Source organism: Mirounga leonina, unplaced genomic scaffold, assembly GCF_011800145.1.
Source record: "Mirounga leonina isolate KUSES-001 unplaced genomic scaffold, KU_Mleo_1.0 Mir_176, whole genome shotgun sequence".
In the NCBI taxonomy this organism is placed as follows: domain Eukaryota; kingdom Metazoa; phylum Chordata; class Mammalia; order Carnivora; family Phocidae; genus Mirounga; species Mirounga leonina.
This window is the reverse complement of record NW_023270454.1, coordinates 7,531,251-7,553,365: the sequence shown is the minus strand read 5'-3', so window position 1 is coordinate 7,553,365 and position 22,115 is coordinate 7,531,251. Positions and strand designations below refer to the sequence as shown.

At 46.5% G+C, this 22,115-nt stretch overlaps 1 protein-coding gene across 2 annotated transcripts in view; it reads right to left on the bottom strand.

Annotated features, from left to right (window-relative positions):
• The window catches only part of EPHX2 (epoxide hydrolase 2), a 69,696-nt gene that overhangs the window by 15,765 nt on the left and 31,816 nt on the right, over positions 1-22,115 (bottom strand). For both annotated transcript variants that reach the window (XM_035022606.1, XM_035022607.1), the window contains exons 9-12: positions 20,451-20,485; positions 15,355-15,381; positions 13,098-13,183; positions 8,558-8,669 (exon numbers count right to left, since the gene is read on the bottom strand). In XM_035022606.1, the coding sequence (XP_034878497.1) occupies positions 8,558-8,669; positions 13,098-13,183; positions 15,355-15,381; positions 20,451-20,485 (260 nt within the window). The remainder of the gene's footprint in view (positions 1-8,557; positions 8,670-13,097; positions 13,184-15,354; positions 15,382-20,450; positions 20,486-22,115) is intronic.

The following is a 22,115-nucleotide window of genomic DNA, read 5'->3' as shown; positions in this document are numbered from 1 at the left end:
CCAACTAACCACCTCGGCCTCCTCCCTTTCTCTATTTTGAACTTGAAACCATAGAAGCTCATAGCTATGAGGAAACTTGTAATTCTCTTCTCCTTGCTTTCTGTGCCTTCCAGATTAGTATCCTTCGCTTTGTCCTTACCCCTGAGACCTATTTCCCACTGCTGGATAAACATGTCTGTGTGGATATCTTGTCACACTCCTCAGTCTGATCCTTAAAATTGACCTGAAGAACCAATGAAGGAAATGTAGTTTTTGGTGAGATACATTTTTATTCATACCCCAGTGTTACCACATGCCACTGTAGTGGGTTGAGGAGTGGTCCCCAAGAAGGCATGTCCAAGGATCTAATACCCAGTACCCGTGAATGTGACCTTGTACGGCAATGGAGTCTGTGTGGATGAGACCATCAGGATCTCGGATGAGTGACAGATTACAAATCAAGGAGTGCCGAGGGTTTCCGGTGCCGCCAGAAGCTAGGAGACAGGCATGGAATGGATTGCCCCCTCAGGCCCCCCAGAAGAAACCAAACCTGCTAACAACCTGATTTCGGAATTTGGCTTCCAGAACTGTAAGAGCATAAATTTCTGTTGTTTCAAGCCACCAAGGGTGTGGTAGTTTGTTACAGAAGCCCTAGAAAAATAATACACCACTTCAGGAAATCTCGTGATTGGGAGGGTGGGTGAAGAGGGAGAGGGACTAAGGCCTATGTAAAGGGACTCGGGTTCAGGGGGCCCGGGCACCTGCCCCCCCTCCAGCAGGATGACAGGTGTGCTGAGCACAGGGCGCGGGATCTTGCCCCCAGCCCAGCTTCCTCCCCAGGCACGTGTTTCACTCACTGTTCGAGGAACCCCAGATATGTCGCATACAATGAAGGAGACCAAGTTCTGTCCCCACTCTTCACCCAGAGTGCTGACAGGGGAGGAGCTCTCAATCACCTCATCTGCCCGGGAGGTTCCTACAGCTGGGAGGGCATAGCAGCATCTTCTAGAACTCAGACCTCCTCCCAGAGACATCCTCCTCCCGCGTCCATACCCAGTGGGATTTCTCCTCTCTCATCTCCCCTTTTGCTCCTTCCAAGATGTACAACAGGTCTCTGCCTCAGAAGATGCACTTAATTGGGTCTATGGTTTCATTGCCGAGACAGTGGAGACAGCAAGGGGCAAGTCCATCAAAGCAGGAGCTCGGGCAGCCTGGCTAAATAAATGATGGTCCACCTGTATTCTGGAGCAACAAGCAGCTGTTGCGACGGATGAGGTAAATCTACATGTATTGGCAGGAAAATCTGTCCGCGCTCTAGTAAATGAAAAAGCAGCATGATTCCAGTTCTATAAAAATCACATGTACGCTCATATGCACATACGCATGCCCCCCGCCCCGCCACACTTAAAAGCATCTTTTAAAAAACCGTCTGGGAAATACTCACTAAACTATTCATAGTAGCTACTTCTAGATGAGGGAAAGCGGAGCCAACTTTTTATTTTATACAACTCAGTACTTTTTTTTTTTTAAAGTACCAAGCATAAATCATCTACAAAATACGGGCAGTAACAAGTCACCAGCTGTCCCCGTAGCCTGGTGCCTGATGGGGGACAGGATGGGGGGGCATTACTGTGGGTGTTCCGGGGATGAAGGGAGACTCTGAACACCGTGAAGGAGAAGGAGGAAAATCGTTTGTGGATGTCGGGGTGCCCTTCTTGACTGCTACCTATAATTTCCTTTCTCCACATTTGCTCTCTATTATCTAGTTTCTCAGCTGGTTAAATACTAAAAAGTGGGCTTTGGCTTGCTCTGGTATATACAGCCTACAGCAGCTGTACGGTTCCAGACACCCACACCACACACACAGGTGCATGCCCCACACCCTTCTTCCAAAAAATAAAAATACACGTATACTATTAAGGAGGAGTAAAGAGGGTCCAGTGTTGGCAGCAGGAAGAGGGCATGCACTAACCATGTTCTGATTTCTGGGGCAGAGGGACGATGAAATATCCCCAGGCTAAGCAAGGACGTGAAGAATCTTAAGAATTAAAACATGGAACTTGTCACGTTCAAATTACCCAGCCGATTCTAAAATGTCTTTGCTGCCCAGAGCTGCCTCCTCCTCTTTCTTACTATACAAATGCAAAGCCTGTCATCTCTTCACTGAGAACAGAAAAACCACACACGCACCTTTTAATTTTAGTTTCCACCAGACTTGGCAAATTTGCAGGACAAGACAGTAAACACATTGGCTCAGGGTTCAAAGAGCTAGAGGAACTGAATCTAAACTTGGGGTTTACCTAAGGCACACCCTGTCCGGCTCAGCAAATGTGAACCAGAGGTGGGAGGGACGGCCACCGGGGCCCAGTCTGGAGCCTTTTTCAGGCTGAATGCATCCACGGTGACCTTGAGCGCTCATGGTGACTCCTCCTGGCTGGGGCATGGTGGGGGCAAGTTTGGAAGGAAAGAGGCAGCAGGGAGGGGGTTCCAGCACCCACCCCTGAATGAAACAGGTGCTCTCCACGTTATGCTTTATTTACTGGCCTGAATTCGGCTGCAGTTTGAAGCAGTTACCTATTTGAAAACCATCCAACTAGAACACCCTCTTGTAGCGGAGGAAACTGCGGGCCCAAGGTAGGAAGGGACTTCCCTGTTGCTGAGTGAGGAGCAGACATGCTGGCAGGACCCCTGTGCATGGTTTCTCCTTGAGACCCAGCTCTGTGCCCACCCAGACCAGCCTCAGCAGCTGAATTCGCCCCAGACCCACACCCCCCACCACGCCTTCACTCATTTGAATATTTAACATTTCCCTACCAAGAGGCTTTGTTCCTTTTTTTTTTTTTTAGAACAAAACCGTTCTCCAAATTCTTCCTGCGATTTAAAACCCAGCAGCTACAACATAACAATAGGGGTACTGATTTTTCCACAGTGACTATAATAACCTTTGAAACCAAAAAACGTTGCCCTGCTGGGGGGGCAGTTAATAAGCACCTTTCCCCTGAGGTCACTTTTGTCCATGGGGCTTTGAGCTTATCTTGGTTTGCTCCTTCCTACCCTGTTTGGATGAGCACACACAACAAAGTCCAAGCTCCCTCCCAGCGGGGCTTAGGGGGAGGCACGTAGGCTTCGAAGTCAAAGCTAGGTCAAACCCAGTCAACCTGGGCTTGGGCCAGTGAGTGAACCCCCCAGAGTCCCTGTCTGCTCAGCTGAAAGACAGAACACCAGAGTGCGCTTGTGAATAGAACCACTTGGCATACCGTGCTCAAAAAAAAGTAGTAGCTACGGGGCGCCCGGGTGGCTCAGTCCATTAAGCGTCTGCCTTCGGCTCAGGTCATGATCCCAGGGTCCTGGGATCAAGCCCTGCGATCAGCCTCTCTGCTCAGTGAGGAGCCTGCTTCTCTCTCTCCCTGCCGCTCCCTCTGCTTGTGTTCCTTCTCCCTTTGTCAAATAAATAGATAAATAATCTTAAAAAAAAAAATAAAGTAGTAGCTACAACCCAGTGTCCACGGAAGGATGGACAGATAAACCAAATATGGTCTACACGTACAATGGAATATCATTCAGTCCTAAAAAGGACTGAAATTCAGACACACGCTACAACATGGAATAGCCCTGAGGATGTTGTATAAAGTGAAATAATCCAGACCCAAAAAGACAAATCCTGTATGACTCCACTTCTATGAGGTTCCTAGAGTAGTCGGATTCAGAGACGGAAAGTGGCATGCTGGGTGCAAGGGGCTGGAGGAAAGAGGCAATGGGGAGTTTGTGTTTATTGGGCACAGTTTTGGATCTGCATGATGAAAAAGTTCTGGGGATGGATGGTAGTGATGGCTGTATGGTAAAGCGAATGTAATTAATGCCACTGAACTGTACTCTTAAAAATGGTTCAGATGGTAAATTTTATGTTATGTGTGTTGCTAAATAACAAAAATTCAACCAAGTGTGTTTTGAAGATCTATTTGGCTTTATGAATCAGACAGCATCCCGTCTGGCCAGCAGAGGGCGCTCAAAGGGCTACAGAAAAGGAAAGGTTTTTAAGGGTAGAGAAAGAGTGGAAATGAGGAAATGGATCAGCAGAGAATCCATTGTTTTAGGCAAGGTCACCCTTCTGAGGGGAACGGAGGGGTCCTCTCAGTGATTTCCTTGTGCTGACCAGGAAATTCCCATGTTGACTGCTTAGAGGTTATGTTTGTGGGGCTGAAACTGCACTCAGGTTGGGTACTGAGTGTTGGTTTACTGACTTGGGGCCTTCACCTGAGTGATGCCATTTTGGGCCCGTGGCGTTTTTTTATTTTATTTTACTTTATTTTATTTTTTATTTATTTACTTACCTATTGAGAGAGAAAGAAGGAGAGAGAGAATATGCCTGGGGGAGAGGGAGAGAGAGAATCTCAAGCAGGCTCCACGCTCAGCGCAGAGCCCGACATGGGACTTGATCTCACAACCCTGAGATCATGACCTGAGCCGAAACCAAGAGTTGGACGCTTAACTGACTAAGCTACCCAGGTGCCCCCTCATTAAATTTTTGAAGGAAAATATTATCTAAAAAAATGTGTTATTTACATTAACATGGGCACATTATTATTATTTTTTAAGTGAAATAATAAATATTTTAAATATTCAGTATCTAGTATGATAAATACCAGTAGACATAACCCACATTAACTAAAGCTCTTTGAGGTCCTGACCCTTGGCTCCAACTGCTCCTAGCTTGTACTGAATTCTCACAGTTGTAATAGAAATGAGGAAGGAACTCCTGCCCTGGGAAAATGCATGCATACAGTACATTGTGCAGGCAATTTCAAGATGTTCCAGACCTTCTGAAACCCATCTTCAGGATCACTGAGTATTTGTTTGGAACTCTCTTATGTCCCATGATATTTATGGGAGATAAATAACTTGTCTGAGTGAAGCAAGTTTCGTATGCGTTTTCAGCCCTTTGTCCCCTCAGGCTAGAATGCCCTTCCCTCTCCTAGTCACCCACACAGATCCTATTATTCATCTTCCCAGGGCCAGTTCGAACGTCTCTCCTCTGGTAAGAGTGACCTGTGTTTTCTTACGAGCTCCCAGAGTAAGCTGTGTCTTCAGGCCGGTCCTGTATGGCTGCCTTATTCTCCAGGTATGTGTCACCTGCTTGCTTCTCCACGAACTGTTTCAGTAAGTTGTTGTCGTTTTGTTTTTTAAGATTTTACTTATTTATGTGACAGAGAGAGACACAGCGAGAGAGGGAACACAAGCAGGGGGAGTGCGAGAGGGAGAAGCAGGCTCCCCGCCGAGCAGGACCCTGGGATCATGACCTGAGCCGAAGGCAGACGCTAACGACTGAGCCACCCAGGCGCCCCCTCCAAGAACTGTTTCAATCCGTACATGTTGTTACTCAGCCCTGACACTGACACACAAGAGAAGATGCAGAAGCATTTGCTAGATGAATTCATGGATATTAATTATTCCTAAGAAACACCAGTCAAAACATTCTGACATTTAAACGTATTTGTAATGCTCCCCCATCCCCCCCATCGGGGGCACCTCTGTTCTTATGAATGGGGAATCCAAAGGGATGAGAAAGAAAAAGGAAGAAAGGTCGAAGAGAAAGGAGTGGGCATGAAAGCGCATGCCCTCCCTTGCGCTCTGCGTCCCCCATATGGTGTAGCCTGGCAGCTGGGCCCTGAGTGTGGAGGGCCTGTTGCCCATACTGGGGCATGGGGGCTGGGTGAGGGTGGAGGGAAGAGGGTGAGAAGTAACTATGAAGCATGGGGCACTGGTGATGGAAAGGTCTGTGGTGGTGCGGCGGGGGGGGCGGGGTTCCTCTGGAAGGGCGTACTCTGGGCACAGAGGGCGGCGGGAGGGGGTTGGGCTCTTGGAGGGTGGGGGCCAAGCAGAGCCAGAGATTGAGAAAGGGTCAGATAAGAGGTGAGAGGAATCCAGACACCAGCTTCCCAGTTTTGGGTAGGGCCCTATTCCCTCCCCAATTCCCAAAGGCCAAGGCAGCTGCCACCAAGACACCTGCCACCAAGACTTTGTTTCTCTCCCCACCACCAGAGCCTTCTCCAGTGTGAGATGCACAGGGCCGAAGCAAACACCTGGGAAAGGGTGGCAGGCAGTACGTCACACCTGACATTGGGATTCTGACTTCCAATCCAGCTGGAAGAATTTTCATGGGGCCATCTTTGACCGGGCAATGAGCCTACAAGGATTCTTCTCTACTACTTTTGACATCAACTACAGGCCCAGGGCTTAGTGTCCAGACCACAGGGACACTTACCTCCTTCTTCTCTCACTTGTCCAAGCCTTCCAAAGAGGCCACTTCTCATCGTCCCTACCCTTTCCCCTCACTGTCCCCATCCTGTCCCTGTCCTCCCATTTCTCTCACCAGGGGCACTGTTTGTTTCCCCCTTACCCACCTGTTACAGGCTGAACTGTGTGTCCTCCTAATTCCTAGGAAGTCCTAACCCCTAGGGCCTCAGAATGTAACGATATTTGGAGATGAGGTCTTTAAAGAGGTAATTAAAATGAGGTCTTTAGAGTAGACCCTCAACCACTATGACTGGTGTCCTTATAAGAAGAGGAAATTTGAACACAGAAACACACAGGCACAGAGGAAATGCCATGGGGGGACACACCAAGAAGGGGGCCATCTACAAACCAAGGAGAAAAGCTTTAGAAGAAACCAACAATGTAGTCACTCTGATCTCGGACTTCTGGCCTCCAGAACTATGAGATAATAAATTCTATTGTTTATGCCCCCCAGGCTCTGGTACTGTGTTACGGCAGCCCCAGCTGACTAATACACCATCTAATCCATCCTTCAAGCTCAAGACTACTTCAAACTAATTAAAGACATGTTGATTAATTCAAGCCGAAGGGAGCTCACCACTTCCCATACTCTGGGCACAGTAGGGCCTGGCCTCAGTGGAGGACCTGATACATGGAGCATCATTTCATGATGTTGCTGGGGCCTTCTGGTGTCTTACTGAATGAGTCTTGCCTGAATCAAAAAGTTCCTCTTCCAGGGGTGCCTGGGTGACTCAGTCAGTTAAGCGTCCAACTCTTGGTTTTGGCTCAGGTCACGATCTCAGGGTTGTGAGATGGAGCTCTGTGTCGGGCTTTGTGCTCAGCATGGAGTCTGCTTGTCCCTCTCCCTCTGCCCCTCCCCTGGTGATCTCTCTCTCTCTCAAATAAATAAATAAATAAATAAATAAATAAATAAATAAAATCTTTAAAAAAGGAAGTGTCTCTTCCAAGGCACCAGCTTATCAATTAAAATAGTTCTGTGTGTGTGCTGTTTTTTTTAAGATTTAATTAATTAATTAATTAATCAATTTATTTATTTATTTATTTTTGAGAGCCAGAGAGAGAGAATGAGCACAAGTGGGGGGAAGGGCAGAAAGAGAAGCACACTCCCTGCTGAGCAGGGAGCCCGATGCGGGGATCAACCCCAGGACCCTGGGATCATGACCTGAGCTGACGGCAGATGCTTAATGACTGAGCCACCCAGGCGCCCAGAGATTTATTTACTTTAGATAGTGGTGGGGGGAGGAGCAGAGGAAGAGGCAGAATCTCAAGCAGACTCCCCGCTGAGCATGGAGCTCAATCTCACAACCCTAAGATCATGACCTGAGCCAAAATTAAGAGTCAGACAACCAACTGAGCCACCAGGCGCCCCTAAAATCGTTCTTAGAGAAGTTACTTGCCAAATTGTAACTGGGGTGGTTGTGACCCTCGCTGGGGATGGTACCTCCTGTGAGCAGCAAGGGCAAGGTCTGGGTGAGAGAAGGGGGGGATGTTCTTGTGTTCTTTATTAATTCAATCCATCCTTCTCTCTTGGGAGTGCTAAGGAAACATCTCTTATCCTCTCTGGAATTACCCAGATGTAGCTGGACATTGGGGTCCAGAGTCCACAAGTGGACGAGTGGCAGGTGCCCCCTGCAGATGAGGCCAGATGATGCTGACTCACAGTGCTGCTCTCAGTGAATCCCCCTGAAGGTGGCAGTGACACCCCATCACCGGTGTCAACCCAGCATCCAAGGGGCATCTTTGAAGGGCACCTTGGGCTTTGTGGCACATGAGGTGATACCCAGAAACCTCCTACATGTCTCAAAGCACACTTGGGGCCTGGTGTAGGTCTTTTAGGCTCTGGTGCTCCTGTAATCACAAACCACACTCCTCAGCAAGTGAGGGGCCAGTTCCCTAGCAAGAGCCCAGGAACTGTCCCTAACCAGACGTGGGCTCCACCAGCCTCTCAGCCACAGAACTGAGAGAGGGCAGCTCGAAACCGGCACTCAGCCCCACCCCACTCCGTAATTTTGGAGAAACAGGAGAGTCCACTGCACCATCACTCCCACTCCCTTCCCCTCGCCACCCCAAATACACACCCACAGAAATGTGTCGTCACCTGGGAAGGACCAGCTGAGCTACAGAGCCAGCTTCACCTGAGCCCACGTATAAAATCATTTCTGATTAATGCCATGGAAAATTAAGGGGCAGAGAGAAAATCAAGCCAGTGGGGAGGAGGGGAGACCAAGGAGAAAGAAGAACAAAAACCTTGCTGGGATCATTGCTCTCAGGGTCCCCAACTTACTGGTTCTTGGAAGTAGAGCTGGTAATCAAAAACAGGATTGGCTTTGATCCTCTCCATTGGGGATACATTGGGATTTGCCGGTATGAAGGGAGTATTCAAGCTGGCCACTGCCCTGTGGAAAAAAAGACACCAAGACACAGACCCTGTAAGAACCAGAAAGGACCTTACACATCAAAATGGAAGCTCAGAGCAGGAAAGGGATGTGCACAAGATCTCACATTAGCCATGTGTGTGAGAATGGGGTCAGCACTCTGATTTCTTGACTCCCAGCCCAGTGGTTTTTTCCCACTAAACTGCAGTATTTCTCACCTTCTTGCCTGAGACAAAGACACACTGACACACACATACACATTATGTGCAGTATATCAACCTTAATTAGATTATAGTTTCTAAAAATGCATTCATTTTTTTCCTTCCTTCCTTCCTTCACTCACTTAACTCTGTGTTGAGTTAATTCCGTGCTATATTCTAGGGGAAAGAGGATATAAAATCATACTCAAAGAGCTTATTATAATTTAAAAAGGCTAGATAAATACACCCATGACAAGACAGACTGTGATATGAGCCATAAGAATAGCACAAGCACCATGGGAGTTCAAGGAGACAAAGAGTTTCTAGATTTGGGCATCATGGAAGGTCTCATGGAAAAGAGAGCATCTGAACTTGGCTTTTAGGGGTGGAAGAGCGTAGGGAAGGGGAGACTATATGTAAGGGCAACATCATGGGGTCGTATGAGCAAATTCTAGAAGGGGGCAGAGCTTGTGGCTGAGTTTGATGTAACAAAGAATCTATGTGGCCAGAGGCCAAGCGTTTAATGGGGCCTCTTGTGAAATAAAGCCAGCGAGGCAAGTGGGAGCCTGGACATGAAGGGCCCCGAGTCTGGATTCGATGAGGCAGACAACCAAGGAAACCATGAGGGCTTCTGAGAAGAAGGCAGGAACAGAATGAAGTTGCAGTCAGGAAGTGATGTATCAAGCAGTGATACATGACATGGGGGCAGAGAGGGACACCAGAAGCAGGGAGAGGGCCAGCACACTACTGCATTAGTCACCCAAGAGCAGCAGGATGGCAGCGAGAGGAAAAAAAGAGAGGGGTAGATCTGAGCGACCACATGAAGGCAGGGCTGACAGAAGGCAGCCAGGACCACGGTGAGCCTGGCTCATCAGTAAGGGATCCCTTGCCCACTCTGATCCTAGGGTAACTCCTTCCCAAAAGAGAAATATGGAGAAGAGAATATCTGGAGGAGAGATAAACTAGGAGGAACGGGATAACTAGGACAAATGAAATTATCAGGGAAAGCAGTGCCGAGGTTTAACCAGTGCCAACCAACAGAAGCATAATGTGAGCCACACGTATCATTTAAAATCTTCTACCAGGGCGCCTGGGTGGCTCAGTCGTTAGGCGTCTGCCTTCGGCTCAGGTCATGATCCCAGGATCCTGGGATCGAGTCCCACATCGGGCTCCCTGCTCGGTGGGAAGCCTGTTTCTCCCTCCCCCACTTCCCCTGCTTATGTTCCCTCTCTTGCTGTGTCTGTCTCTGTCAAATAAATAAATAAAATCTTAAAATAAAATAAAATAAAATAAAATAATAAATAAATAAAATAAAATAAAATATAAAATAAAATAATAAAATAAATAAATAAATAAATAAATAAAATAAAATAAATAAATAAATAAATAAAATAAAATAAAATAATAAAATAAAATAAAATTTTCTACCAGCCAATTAAAACGAGTAAAAAGAAACACGTGAGATTAATCTAAAATAGTACTTAATATCAATTATATGTTAATTAATATTAACTTACAATCTAATGTTGATTTAAATGATTTAATATTTGACACAATATATCTAAAATATTAATAATTTCAACAAGCAATAAATTAAAAATTATTAATAAGATAGTTTACTTTTTTTTTGGTATTAAGTCTTCGAAATCTGGAAGGCATTTCCCACTTACAGGCATCTCAGTTTGAACCAGCCACATTTTAAATGTTCAGTAGCCACCTTTAGACAGTGAAGCTTAGGCTACAAAATAAGTTATACCAAAGTTGAAAGGTTTCTAATGTTACCAGAGTGAACCTATTTCAAGCATTACTTAAATCACAAGTCAAGAAGTTCTTTTTCTAAATATTCTGAGCCGACTAAAGTTTTCTTTTCAATCGCCTTGACACACAGTTTATTCCATATATAAGAAAATTATCATCACCACATGAGATGTTAGCATATCAATGCTGCTGCCAACCACATTAAGATTGGAAAACGCTAAACCACAGCCTCCTTTTGGGAACAGAATCTCTAGATGATTATCAAAGAAAGGATATAAGAAGGTATTCTTGGCCAAACACGTGAGTAGACCATTACATTAAATAGGTCCCTGCAGTTTATCTCAATAGAATGCCAAAACCAAGGATTTGAAGAAATATTCCACATTAAAGGTGGGCTTTTTTCCCTCCTTTCCTTCATTTTCTGGCCAGAAAGGTGAAGATCAACGTCAACAATATTCTTAAAATCAGCTTTGCCCAGGCCCAGATATGCTGTGTCCCACCACGGACAGCCCTGGAAGGGGGTCTTGGCTTCCTCCTGACCCCCAGGAAGCAAGTAATAGGGCCATTTTCATGAGCACAGAAAGAGCAACTACTACCGAACTAATGACAGATGGGATGGAAGCAGAACAATGAGAGTAGGGACAGGAATGCACAGCATGTTTGCCTGTCTCAGACCTAATGTTACTCTGGGTACAACTTCACTGGGCTCATGTTAAATATTCTCAAATTCTCACGGGAGAGAGAGAGAGAGACTAAGTTTAATAAAACAACAAGAAGGCATTTCACTTCCTTCAAGGTAGAGATCATAAGTCTGTTGCTCTATTTCCTTTTGTCCCCTTCAAGAAGCATCTACTACAGTCTGTGCAGTAACTTTCCGGTGACCCGATTCCTAAGAGCTGAGCTCTTATTTCAACTCTGAATGAGAGGACAGAGAGAGAAGCTAAAGAGATCAGATGCACAAGAGTGCAACAACTTTTACAGTATTTCAGGCAGTGGGATGCGTGGGTGGCTCAGTCGTTAAGCGTCTGCCTTCTGCACAGGTCAGGGTCCCAGGGTCCTGGGATGGAGCCCCAGGTCGGGCTCCCTGCTCAGCGGGAAGCCTGCTTCTCCCTCTCCCACTCCCCCTGCTTGTGTTCCCTCTCTCGCTCTGTCTCTCTCTGTCAAATAAATAAATAAGATCTTAAAAAAATATTTCAGGAAGTGTTTGAATCTTTTTGGTCTCTGGTATCATCCTGCCATTTGAGCTGATGTTGGGATGAACAAAGTTCTCTAGTGTTTCCGATCTTATAAATGCCACCAAAGAAAAAGTGAGCAGATTAGTTAGGGAGATACAGGTGGCTGTGAAGGATGGTGTTTATTTATTTATTTATTTATTTATTAAGATTTTTTATTTATTTATCTGAGAGAGAGAATGGGAGACAGAGATCATGAGAGGGGGAGGATCAGAGGGAGAAGCAGACTCCCGGCCGAGCGGGGAGCCCGATGTGGGACTCGATCCCGGGACTCCAGGATCATGACCTGAGCCGAAGGCAGTTGCTTAACCAACTGAGCCACCCAGGCACCCCAGGATGGTGTTTATTTAATTCGCTAAGATCCCAGGCTGAAATGGGAGGCCACGCAGGCTTTCACTACAGTTGCCAGCTCAACGGGGGCGTGGCCACAACGACCACCTGCCTCTCTAGGTTCAAAACCTGTCCTCCGAAAGCTGCTGCCGGAGGCCTGATGCCATTCTCAGAATGATTATGAATGACGTGATGGTCGTCACCAAGTGCCATTCTAACCTGACACCCACACAGCATTCTGCAGGTTGTACAGTCAAAAGGAGCTACCATTACCGCTCTGTGGTTGAGGAAACCAAGGCCTAATGGGGTGACATGATGTTTCACACAGCCAGCTCACAGGGCAAAACTGAAAGCCATGTGTCCTAACTCCCAGTTCAGGACTGAAGTTTCTTCTGACACTCTGTTCTATGACCCTGCCACCCTCGCTGCCTCCCCCACTCCCCCCGAAGTCTACCACCATTCTCCTGCATTCCCACTGGGCTACCCAGGCCCTGAGTTAGCTGTCCTGGGACACGCCTTGCTTCCTAAGCCATGAGCTCATTAAGTCCTCCTTATTTTTTTTTTTTTTTTAAAGATTTTATTTATTTATTTATTTGACAGAGAGAGACACAGCGAGAGAGGGAACACAAGCAGGGGGAGTGGGAGAGGGAGAAGCAGGCTTCCCGCAGAGCAGGGAGCCCGATGCGGGGCTCGATCCCACGACCCTGGGATCATGACCTGAGCCGAAGGCAGACGCCTAACGACTGAGCCACCCAGGCGCCCTAAGTCCTCCTTATTAATGGGTCAATGGGCACTAGCAAGCTAGATGTTCGGTGCCTTCCCAAACAACCTATCTGTTTTCAAGAAATTTACTGGAGTTCAAGACCTGAGGAAGGATTCTAATGGGAATTCAAATCCAAATTCTTGGTGCCTGAGGCCTAATTACCTACCTCACTCTCTCGGGGTAGAAGAGAGCCATGTTCCACACCAGCATGCTTCCCCAGTCGTGGCCAATGAACACCGCTTGAGGGATGCCCTAGAGAAGGACAAAGACGGGAGCTGAACGTGAGTGGGCTACCGGGTTGGGGTGCTGAGAGCCCTGATGCCTTGTGCTCCCTGTAGACCCAAACTCTCAGTGCCGGCAGGGACTCCCCCTCCACCGACCCCGCAGTGTCTACTCCAACGTCCACCCTCTTCAAGCCTCCCTTCCCACACAAAACGGCCCCAGAGAACCTCCACAGCTGACTGATCTTTTATATTTTCTCAGAAGCCTAAGGCCACAGGCTCCAAATTCCCTCTCCCTCTCTACTTCCCCTCAAATCGAAATTTGTTTCACCTCTTTTTCTACTTTTTGTCTTAAAGTTAGTATGACTCACCTCCCTGTGCTCCATGTTCACCTTTCATTGAGTGATTAGGATTCTACTCCCCACTCTTTTGGGATCTTTCCTCCCTTAACTAACCACTGAAACCTCAAAGGCGTCTTTAATCCCTCCCTCTCTACCTGCAGCTTCCTTTCTTCTGCTGCTACCAACAGTGAATGACAACAGCTCCCTTCTGTGGAGGACCTAGTAGGTCAAAGGCACTGTGCTAAGTGCCTACACCCCCTGTCTGGAACTCCTCCATAACCTTCTCATGCACAATAGGGAGACAGGCTCACAGTGGTTAGGCGACCTGCCCGAGGCCACATAGATGGTCATCCAGACCCATGCCTCCCCAGCTTAAAGTCGGACTCTCTCCCCCACCCCCTGCTGGCCACATTCCTCACCACCACCGTGGAAAGTGGCTCCCTGACTCAGCTCCCTGCCACGCTCTGTCTTCACTGTGTCCAGCTTCTCACAGTGATCTACCCCAGTGGCCTCTGGCGACCTTCTAAGTCCCTGCATCCTGACGTCTTCCCTGCGACCACTGAGTCCACTGAAGCTTCCCTCTTAAAGGCTATTTAATCACTTCTAATAGTTTTTTTTTTTTTTCCTCTTGGCTCTCACTCTTCTGACTCTTCTGCGGCATCAGACATTTCCTTTGCAATGTTCTTCCCTGGGCTTCTGTGACACTATGCTTTCTAGACTGTTTTCTCACTTCATGGAGTCTACTCCTTCCTCTTCTGTCACACGGGAGCACTTCACGGCTCAGCCCTCAGTCCTGTCTGGGGAACTCCTCTGCTCCCATGGCTTCAGCCACCACCTCCAGGTGGAAGACGACCACCTCACCTGCGATGGGCCCAGCTTCCTTCCCCTGCATCCCAGGAATGACGGGGCCAGGGAGGGACACCTAGCCCGCCAGCAACCCCACGAGGGCTCTCTTTCAACAGAGTCAGAGACTGTCTCAGCCAGCCGGAAATCTTCCAGATAGGAGGTCACTCTAGAGTCAGAATTGGGGTGGCCACACTGGGCCATGTCCTCTTAGATGTCCTTATCATTCTCAAAAGGTCCAAAGCCAATTCTGTGGGACTGAGAATTTGGAGAGGGCAGGGACCGTGACATCTTTGTCTCATTTCCTACAGGGTGGGCCCCCAGGCCCTGCTGCTGAACTGGAAGCCCTCAGTCATCTCAAATTCTCCTCCCGACTCTCATATCCAATGAACAGGCACTAAATCGCTGTTTTCAGGTTCTCTCTCAGCTGTCCCTCCACTGTCACTGTCCTGGCTTAACCCTTCTCCCCCTCAGTCCAGGCTGCGTGACCTAACTCAGGGTGGGAGAAGCGTATTACCTAATGGCAATCTCAATCTTCCGTAAGTAAAAAGCAAAAGTATAGTCTCTGATCACCATCGCTGATCTGCTTTTTGTTTGGCATTGCCATTCCAAACAAGGTTACCTGAAGGCACTTGATTCGAGGTATTTCTAAAGGGATGTCAATCTTAAAAAGTTGTAAAATATTAGCCTACAGGATAGTTTCCAAACTTCCTGATGCAAGCAAAGCTCTTTACCCTGACTTAAAGCCAACAGAGGGATCCTGTTCCCTGGAAAATGCTTTCCGTGAAACAAACAAAAAAAACCAAAACAAACGTGGCTCTGCACTGTTCTCCACACACTTTGCCACCTCTGTGCTTGTAATTCCTCCTGACCACCGACCCTGCCTCCCATGGCCTGGACCATTCCTGCCCTCGCCACTCTCCTCGGGGGCTCTAACAGTGGAAACCTTCAAAGGCTGCATCTTTAACTGCCCACCCAAACGGAAGTCTCCAGGGATCAGTTCAAAATAATTACTTACCAACTTATCCAGGAAGGTTACCATCTCCTAAGGAAGAAAACACACCAAAAAATCAGAAATTGTACGCACCCACCTCAGCTGCTTCCAGATGGGAATTCCTGTGTCTGCTTTGTTAGGGGCTACACTGTATTCACATGCTCAAGCCCTAACCTCTCCCCTCCAGGACCCTGGAATGTGGCTGTATTTGGAGGTAGGGTCCTTAAAGGTGATCAAGTTAAAATGAGGTCATTAGAGTGGGCCAGGATCCAAGCTGACTGGCATCCTTACGAGAACAAAAGATTTGGACATAGACCCACACAGAGGGAAGCCCATGTGAAGACACAGGGAACAGGGAGAAACGGCCATCCACAAGCCTCAGATGAAACTCTGCTGTCACCTTGATCTCGGACTCCAGCCTCTAGAACTGCGAGAGAAGAAATGTCTGTTGTTTAAACCACTCGGTCTGTGGTCCTCTGTTATGGTGGCCCAAGCACACTAATACAATGTTCAGTCATTTCCCGAGCTCGTGAGCTCTCTCCCTTCCCTTGCCAGCATCCTCTCAGGAACCAGGTAGACCCCAGACACACACAGCAAATTTTCCAGGGTCTGTCACTGCACATCCCTAACTGGGCCAGATCCGTTGTAAGACAGAAATCGTGGCTTCTTCCTGGGACAAAGAGAGGGGAAGAAAACTGCTGTGGAGAGGTCTGGCTGCTTTCTTGGCCCAGGACAGCAAGCACCTGCCCTTTGTCCCGCAGCACAGACGCGGACGCCTGGCCACACTCGTCAGCAAGCACGGGGTCTAGAAAAGGTGTCTAAGATGTGTGGAGGTGTTGGAGATGAGGGTCCTCCAGAATTGGGGCTGGGGCTATCATACTGGGCGAGGTACAAAATGAGCAAGTAGGGGAATCCTGCTGGGAATGGGGTGGCGGGGAGGGCAGAGCAGAGGTGTGGAGAAAATGAACCAGAGACCTGACAGGCCATTCAGCCCCTCCAGAAAGCCACATCGGCTTCCTGTTTCTCAGCCTCACGCCTCCTAAACGATCGCGTCTCATTTATCAACACTACCCCCTCTTCACCTGAGCCCGTATGAGAAGCTTCTGCTTGCTACAATAAAAAAGTCGATGGAGATGCTCCTCTGTGGAGCCCTAGCTTGGCCCTAGGTGTAGCGTGATGCTCCTCACATTCGTCACTTCCTTTCCCCTCACACGGACCTGCGGGGAGGAAGGGGTAGCTCCACTCTACAGATGAGTAAACTGAGGCTCACACGGGTCAAATGATGTGGCCAAGGCCATGGCAGAACTGGGACTGATTCCAGGTCTATCTGATTTCAGAAATTCAACATCGGAACATTCAAAGCCATCCTCTTTCACCAGGTAGACTGACAGCGTTATTTTAAATCGTTTCCAGTCCCTTGACTCCTCCCCTCGGTCTACCAGTTGAGAAGTAATCCTAATTTGCTTTCGATGGCCCAGATCAATGCCTTCACTGGGGGCTGCAGAGATTGCACCATGAGAGGCCGAAGACGTAAAAGATATACGTGATTGTATTTCCAACATCTACTCTTGTAGGTGTTTCCAAAATGAAAGGCGATTTTCTTCTCCTTCTCTAGGCTGGGCCTATTTCTTGTTCTACATTAAGCAAGGAGATGGAAATTTCAGGACAGTAGGAGGCAGGGAGAAGACATAGGGCTGCCCACAGCCCTTGTATTCACTGCCCTAAGAGCATTAAAAAGTGTTCGGATGTTCTCCCCTCTGGTCTCAGTTCTGCTGGGGAAACCCACCAAATATGGGCACCCTTTTCTGTGGGGACCAGGGGGGACACAGAGTTCTGCCTACAGCCAATGCCAGTTTCAAAGAGAAAGAATTGTAAGGTGTTCTGATTCCTTTTGCTACCCCGGCTCCCCACTGCTCCCCAGAACATGAGGAGGCAAGAGCAGATGACAAGTTCCACTGGTTAAAATACACACCACCTGTTATTTTTCCAAGATGTAGATACACAGTATTGATGTAATTACCTAGTTTATTATTTTAGCAGTTTTTATTTTCACCTTTCCCCCTAAACATAGGGCGACAATTACTGGATGGTGTCAGGAAGACCTTTCCCCCCCAAAATAGGGCAACAATTACTGAATGGTGTCAGGAAGTCTTGTTCTGGGCTGAATGTCTTTGTCCCTCAAAATTCACAGGTCAAAGCCCTAATCCCCAGTGTGACTGCATTTGAAGACAGGGTCTTTGCAGAAGTCATTAAGGTTCAATGAGGTTATGAGGGTGGGGTCCCGATCAGATAGGATTGGTGTCCCTTCCTTAGAAGAGACACCAGAGAGCTGCTTTTCACTTTCCAATTAACCACAGAGACTGAAGATTAGCTCAGTGTGATTTCCACATCCTACTGTTAAAAAGAAAGCCACAGGCCCCAAATGGCATCACTCAGGTGAAGGCCCCAATCAGTAAACCAAAACTCAGTACCCAACCTGAGTGCAGTTTTCAGCCCCCCACAAACGTAACCTCTAAGCAGTCAATGTGGGAATTTCCTGGTCAGCATGAGAAAATCACTGAGGGGCCCCCTCTATCCCCCTCAGAAGGGCGACTTTGCCTAAAACAATGGATTCTCTGCTGATCATTCCCTTCTTTCTACTCCCTCTCTACCTTTAAAAACCTTCCCTTTTCTGTAGCCCTTGGGAGCGCCCCTCTATTGCTAGGTGGGATGTTGCCCGATTTATGAACTGATTGATAAAACCATTTAGATCTTTACAATTTACTTGCTTGAATTTTTGCTGTTTAATGCTACAAACTGAGACTCACACTCAGGGTTGGAGGGGTCTAGGAGAACACTAAGTCCATCCACCTGCTGCATTTGATACTTGATGGCATGACCTGAAAAGGTTAAATGACTTACCCAAGGTCACACACAATGACGGAGACGACTGGGTGTAGATAAGCCTCCCTACGTTAATGAACTTGAGAAGATACCATTATTGCTACGCGGTTTTCCAACACCCCTAATTTGGAATCCTAAGACTATAGACATACAGAGAATAGGTTCATGGTTCCTTAAAGGTACCTATTCTAAAACAAATAACAGTCGTATGATGAACTGGCACACAATGTTAAGGAATTGTGGTTGAGAAAAAAGAGGTTTCAATATACTTGGGGGGATGTAGTTGAGAAAAGGGTTTTTGTGGGCACTGAGGGTAAGCAGTATTATGGATCTTCATTCAGTTTCCTATAATCCTCTATTTCAAGATTATACAGGTTATTTTTTTTTTAAAGATTATGCAGGGTATTTTAAATAAAATTTTTCATTAAAAGTATTGTGCTAATTTTTCAAATGACAGCTCTACTGAGATGTGATTCACATACCATAAAACTCACCCTTTAAAAATGTATAATTCAGCGGATTTTTAGTGTGGTCAGAGCTGTGAGGTCATCACTGCTACGTGGTTAGAGAACATTTCATCACAGCAAAAAGAAACCCTATACCCATTAACAGTGACTCCTGTTCCCCATTACCCCTAGCCCTTGGCAACCACTAATTTCATTTCTGTCTCTATGCATTGACCCTTCTGGAAACTTCATATCAATGCAATTATACAATGTGTGGCCTTTTGGGACTGGCTTATCTTAGCATAAGGTTTGCAAGGTTCATTCATGTTGAAGCATGCACCATGATTTCATGCCTGCTTATGGCGAATAATATTCCATTGTATGGATATGCCACACATTTTTAATCCATTTATCACTTGATGAACATTGGGATAGTTTCCACTTTTTGGCTTTTGTGAATAATGCTGCTGTGAACATTCATGTCCTGGTTTTGGGGGGACATATTTTTTTAAATTCTTTTAGGTGAAGACCTAGTAGCAGACGTACTAATGACTTTAAAGGGTGGAGTTGGAGGACTGGAGCATCACATTTTATCTTGCTTGTCTTAGTAAAAGGACCTTCCTCCCAAGGGCAGTTACGTCAAGTGACCCAATTTATCTGCCTTGAGAACCGATTTCGACAGAAACAAGCAGGGGTCCAGTGAAGGGACAATAGAGGGATGGGGAGAGGCCCCACACAGGGTTGCCGGTGAGATCTTGGTAGGATTTTGGTGGGGGGGTACATGAGCAAGATCAGAAGTGGCAGAGTGGAAGAAGTAAAGACTTGGAAACTGAGGAAGGAAGGACAATCCTAACTGGAAAGTCGGGTTTTATCAAGGCTCCTCTCATGAGGCGCCAAAGCCTGCATGCGGGCCTGGTTGGAGGACAGTCTGAGCAGAGCTGTGACTCCTACATGGAGCCTTTTTGTAAATTTAGCATAATTAGCAGCATCGCCAGCTTTTTTTTAGATTTTCTCAAAATTTATTTATTTGACAGAGAGAGAGAGAGCACAAGCAGGGGAAGCGGGAGAGGGAGAAGCAGGCTCCGCACTGAGCAGGGAGCCTGATGCGGGGCTCGATCCCAGGACCCTGGGATCATGACCTGAGCTGAAGGCAGATGCCTAACCAACTGAGCCACCCACCTGTCCCTAGTGTCGCCAGTTTTATGGCCAACCAGGACGCTGTTTCTTTCCCTCAGCCCCTCCAGCCTTGGTTTCTGCCCTAGGGCTGATGGAGGCTTGGCGCCCAGTCTCCTCACCTCAGCCTTGGCAAGGTCTGAGATTAGGGCCCCTCCCCGATGGTGCTCATGCTTCACTTAGAATAGGAGCGCCATTACATCCGCCAAGCCACACTGACTCCCTCAGTCTGGCCAACAACATCTCTACCAAAATAAGGTGATTTTTTAAAATTCTCAGGATGGAAAGGCGAGATGGTGGAGTGGCCACAAGGAGGGACGTGGGAGCTATTTCAGGGTTCAGACCTGGCTCTACCCGCTGTTGACCTCCGGCAATTACTTTACTTCCTCATGACTCAGTTTCCTCTTCCATCAAATGGCTTAGAACAGTAACTGATAGACAGTAAGTGTTGGCTATCATTTTTAAAATACCATCTTAAATTTCAGTAAGACTTTTATACCCAAATGCTGTGAAATGCTTTCCTAGGATTTTAAATGAATATCCACACTTCTGTCTTGTATCAGTAAAAACACCAGGATGGAAAAAATGTTACAAATGTTACCCAAAGATCTTTTTTACCTGGCATAACACTTCCATGGAATATTCTTCTATTTCTGCAATTAAAAAGAAATACAGTTAATTCACATGACTGAAAATTACCAACAAACTAAAAGGGCCCCTTTGCCCCAAAATAGGTATCTTATTAAATCTTTAGATTGATGTAGTCTACTTGTTTATTTTTTTTTTGTTGCCTGGGCTTTTGGTATCATGTCCATGAAATCATCGCCAGAATCAATATGTTTTCTTCTAAAAGTTTTAGTTTCAGGTCTTATATTTAAGTCTTTAATCCATTTTGAGTTGATTTTTGGGTATGGTGCAAGGTAAGGGTCCAATTGTATCCTTTTGCACGTGGATATCCAATTTCCCTAGCATCATTTAGTGAAGAGACTGTCCTTTCCCCAGTGTATGTCCTAGGCACCTATGTCAAAAATCAGCTGACCAGGACGCCTGGGTGGCTCAGTCAGTTAAGCGTCTGCCTTCAGCTCAGGTCATGATCCCAGGGTCCTGGGATCGAGTCCCGCATCGGGCTCCCTGCTCCGTGGGGAGCCTGCTTCTCCCTCTGCCTCTGCCTCTCTCTCTCTCTCATGAATAAATAAATAAAAATCTTAAAAAAAAAAAATCAGCTGACCATACATGTGTGGATTTATTTTTGGGCTCTCTATTCTGTTCTATTGGCTATATGTCTGTCTTTATACCAATACCACATTATTTTGATTATTGTCGCGTTGTAATATATTTTGAAATCAGGAAGTGTAAGTCCTTCCAGCTTTGCTCTTTCTAAAGATTGATTCGACTATCTGGGGTCTTTTGTGGGTCCATATGAATTGTAGACTTTTTTCTGTTTCTGTAAAAAAACGCCACTGGGATTTTGATAGGGATTGCACTGAATCTGTAGATCACTTTGGGTAGTATGAACATTTTAACAATAACAGCAATTCCAAGAGGAAAAAAGAAAAGAGAAAACAGAAGAAAAAAATTATCAAAGAAATAATTCAAGAAACTTCCAAGAACTTAAAGATAAATGTACCCAGAAAAGTTGATGAAAAGAGACCCACATCATGGCACAATATCATAAAATTTTATAACACAAGATAAAGATCCTAAAGGTATTAAGGGTAAGGAGAAAAAAAAAACAGGCACATAGAAAGCCTCGTGGATCCGAACAGCATGGGATTTTTTAATAGCAACAAGGGAAGATAGAAAATAGTGGGACAACAGCTTCACAGTTTTAAGGGAAAACAATTTGTTACTTAAAATCTATTGCCAAATGTATGAAATTTATACACAAATGATCTGCAATGTGTATGTATGCATTCCAAATCATCATGCTTGGCTTTAGAACTCATGTTATATATAATCTTCAGCAATGGTTAACATGTAAATTATTGTTTTCTCTTTTTTTGAAGATTTTATTTATTTCAGAGAGGGGGAGAGAGAGAGAACGTGAGCATGGGGTGGGGGGAGGGGCAGAAGGAGAGGGAGAATGAGAATCTCAAGCAGACTCTGTGCTGAGCATGGAACCTCACATGGGGCTTGATCTCACGACCCTGAGATCATGACCTTAGCTGAAACCAAGAGTCAGTCGCTCAACCGACTGAGCCACCCAGGCACCCTGTAAATTATTGTTTTCTTAAAAAGTAGTTATAATCAAATGATGTAATGTATGGGGATTAACATAAGAAT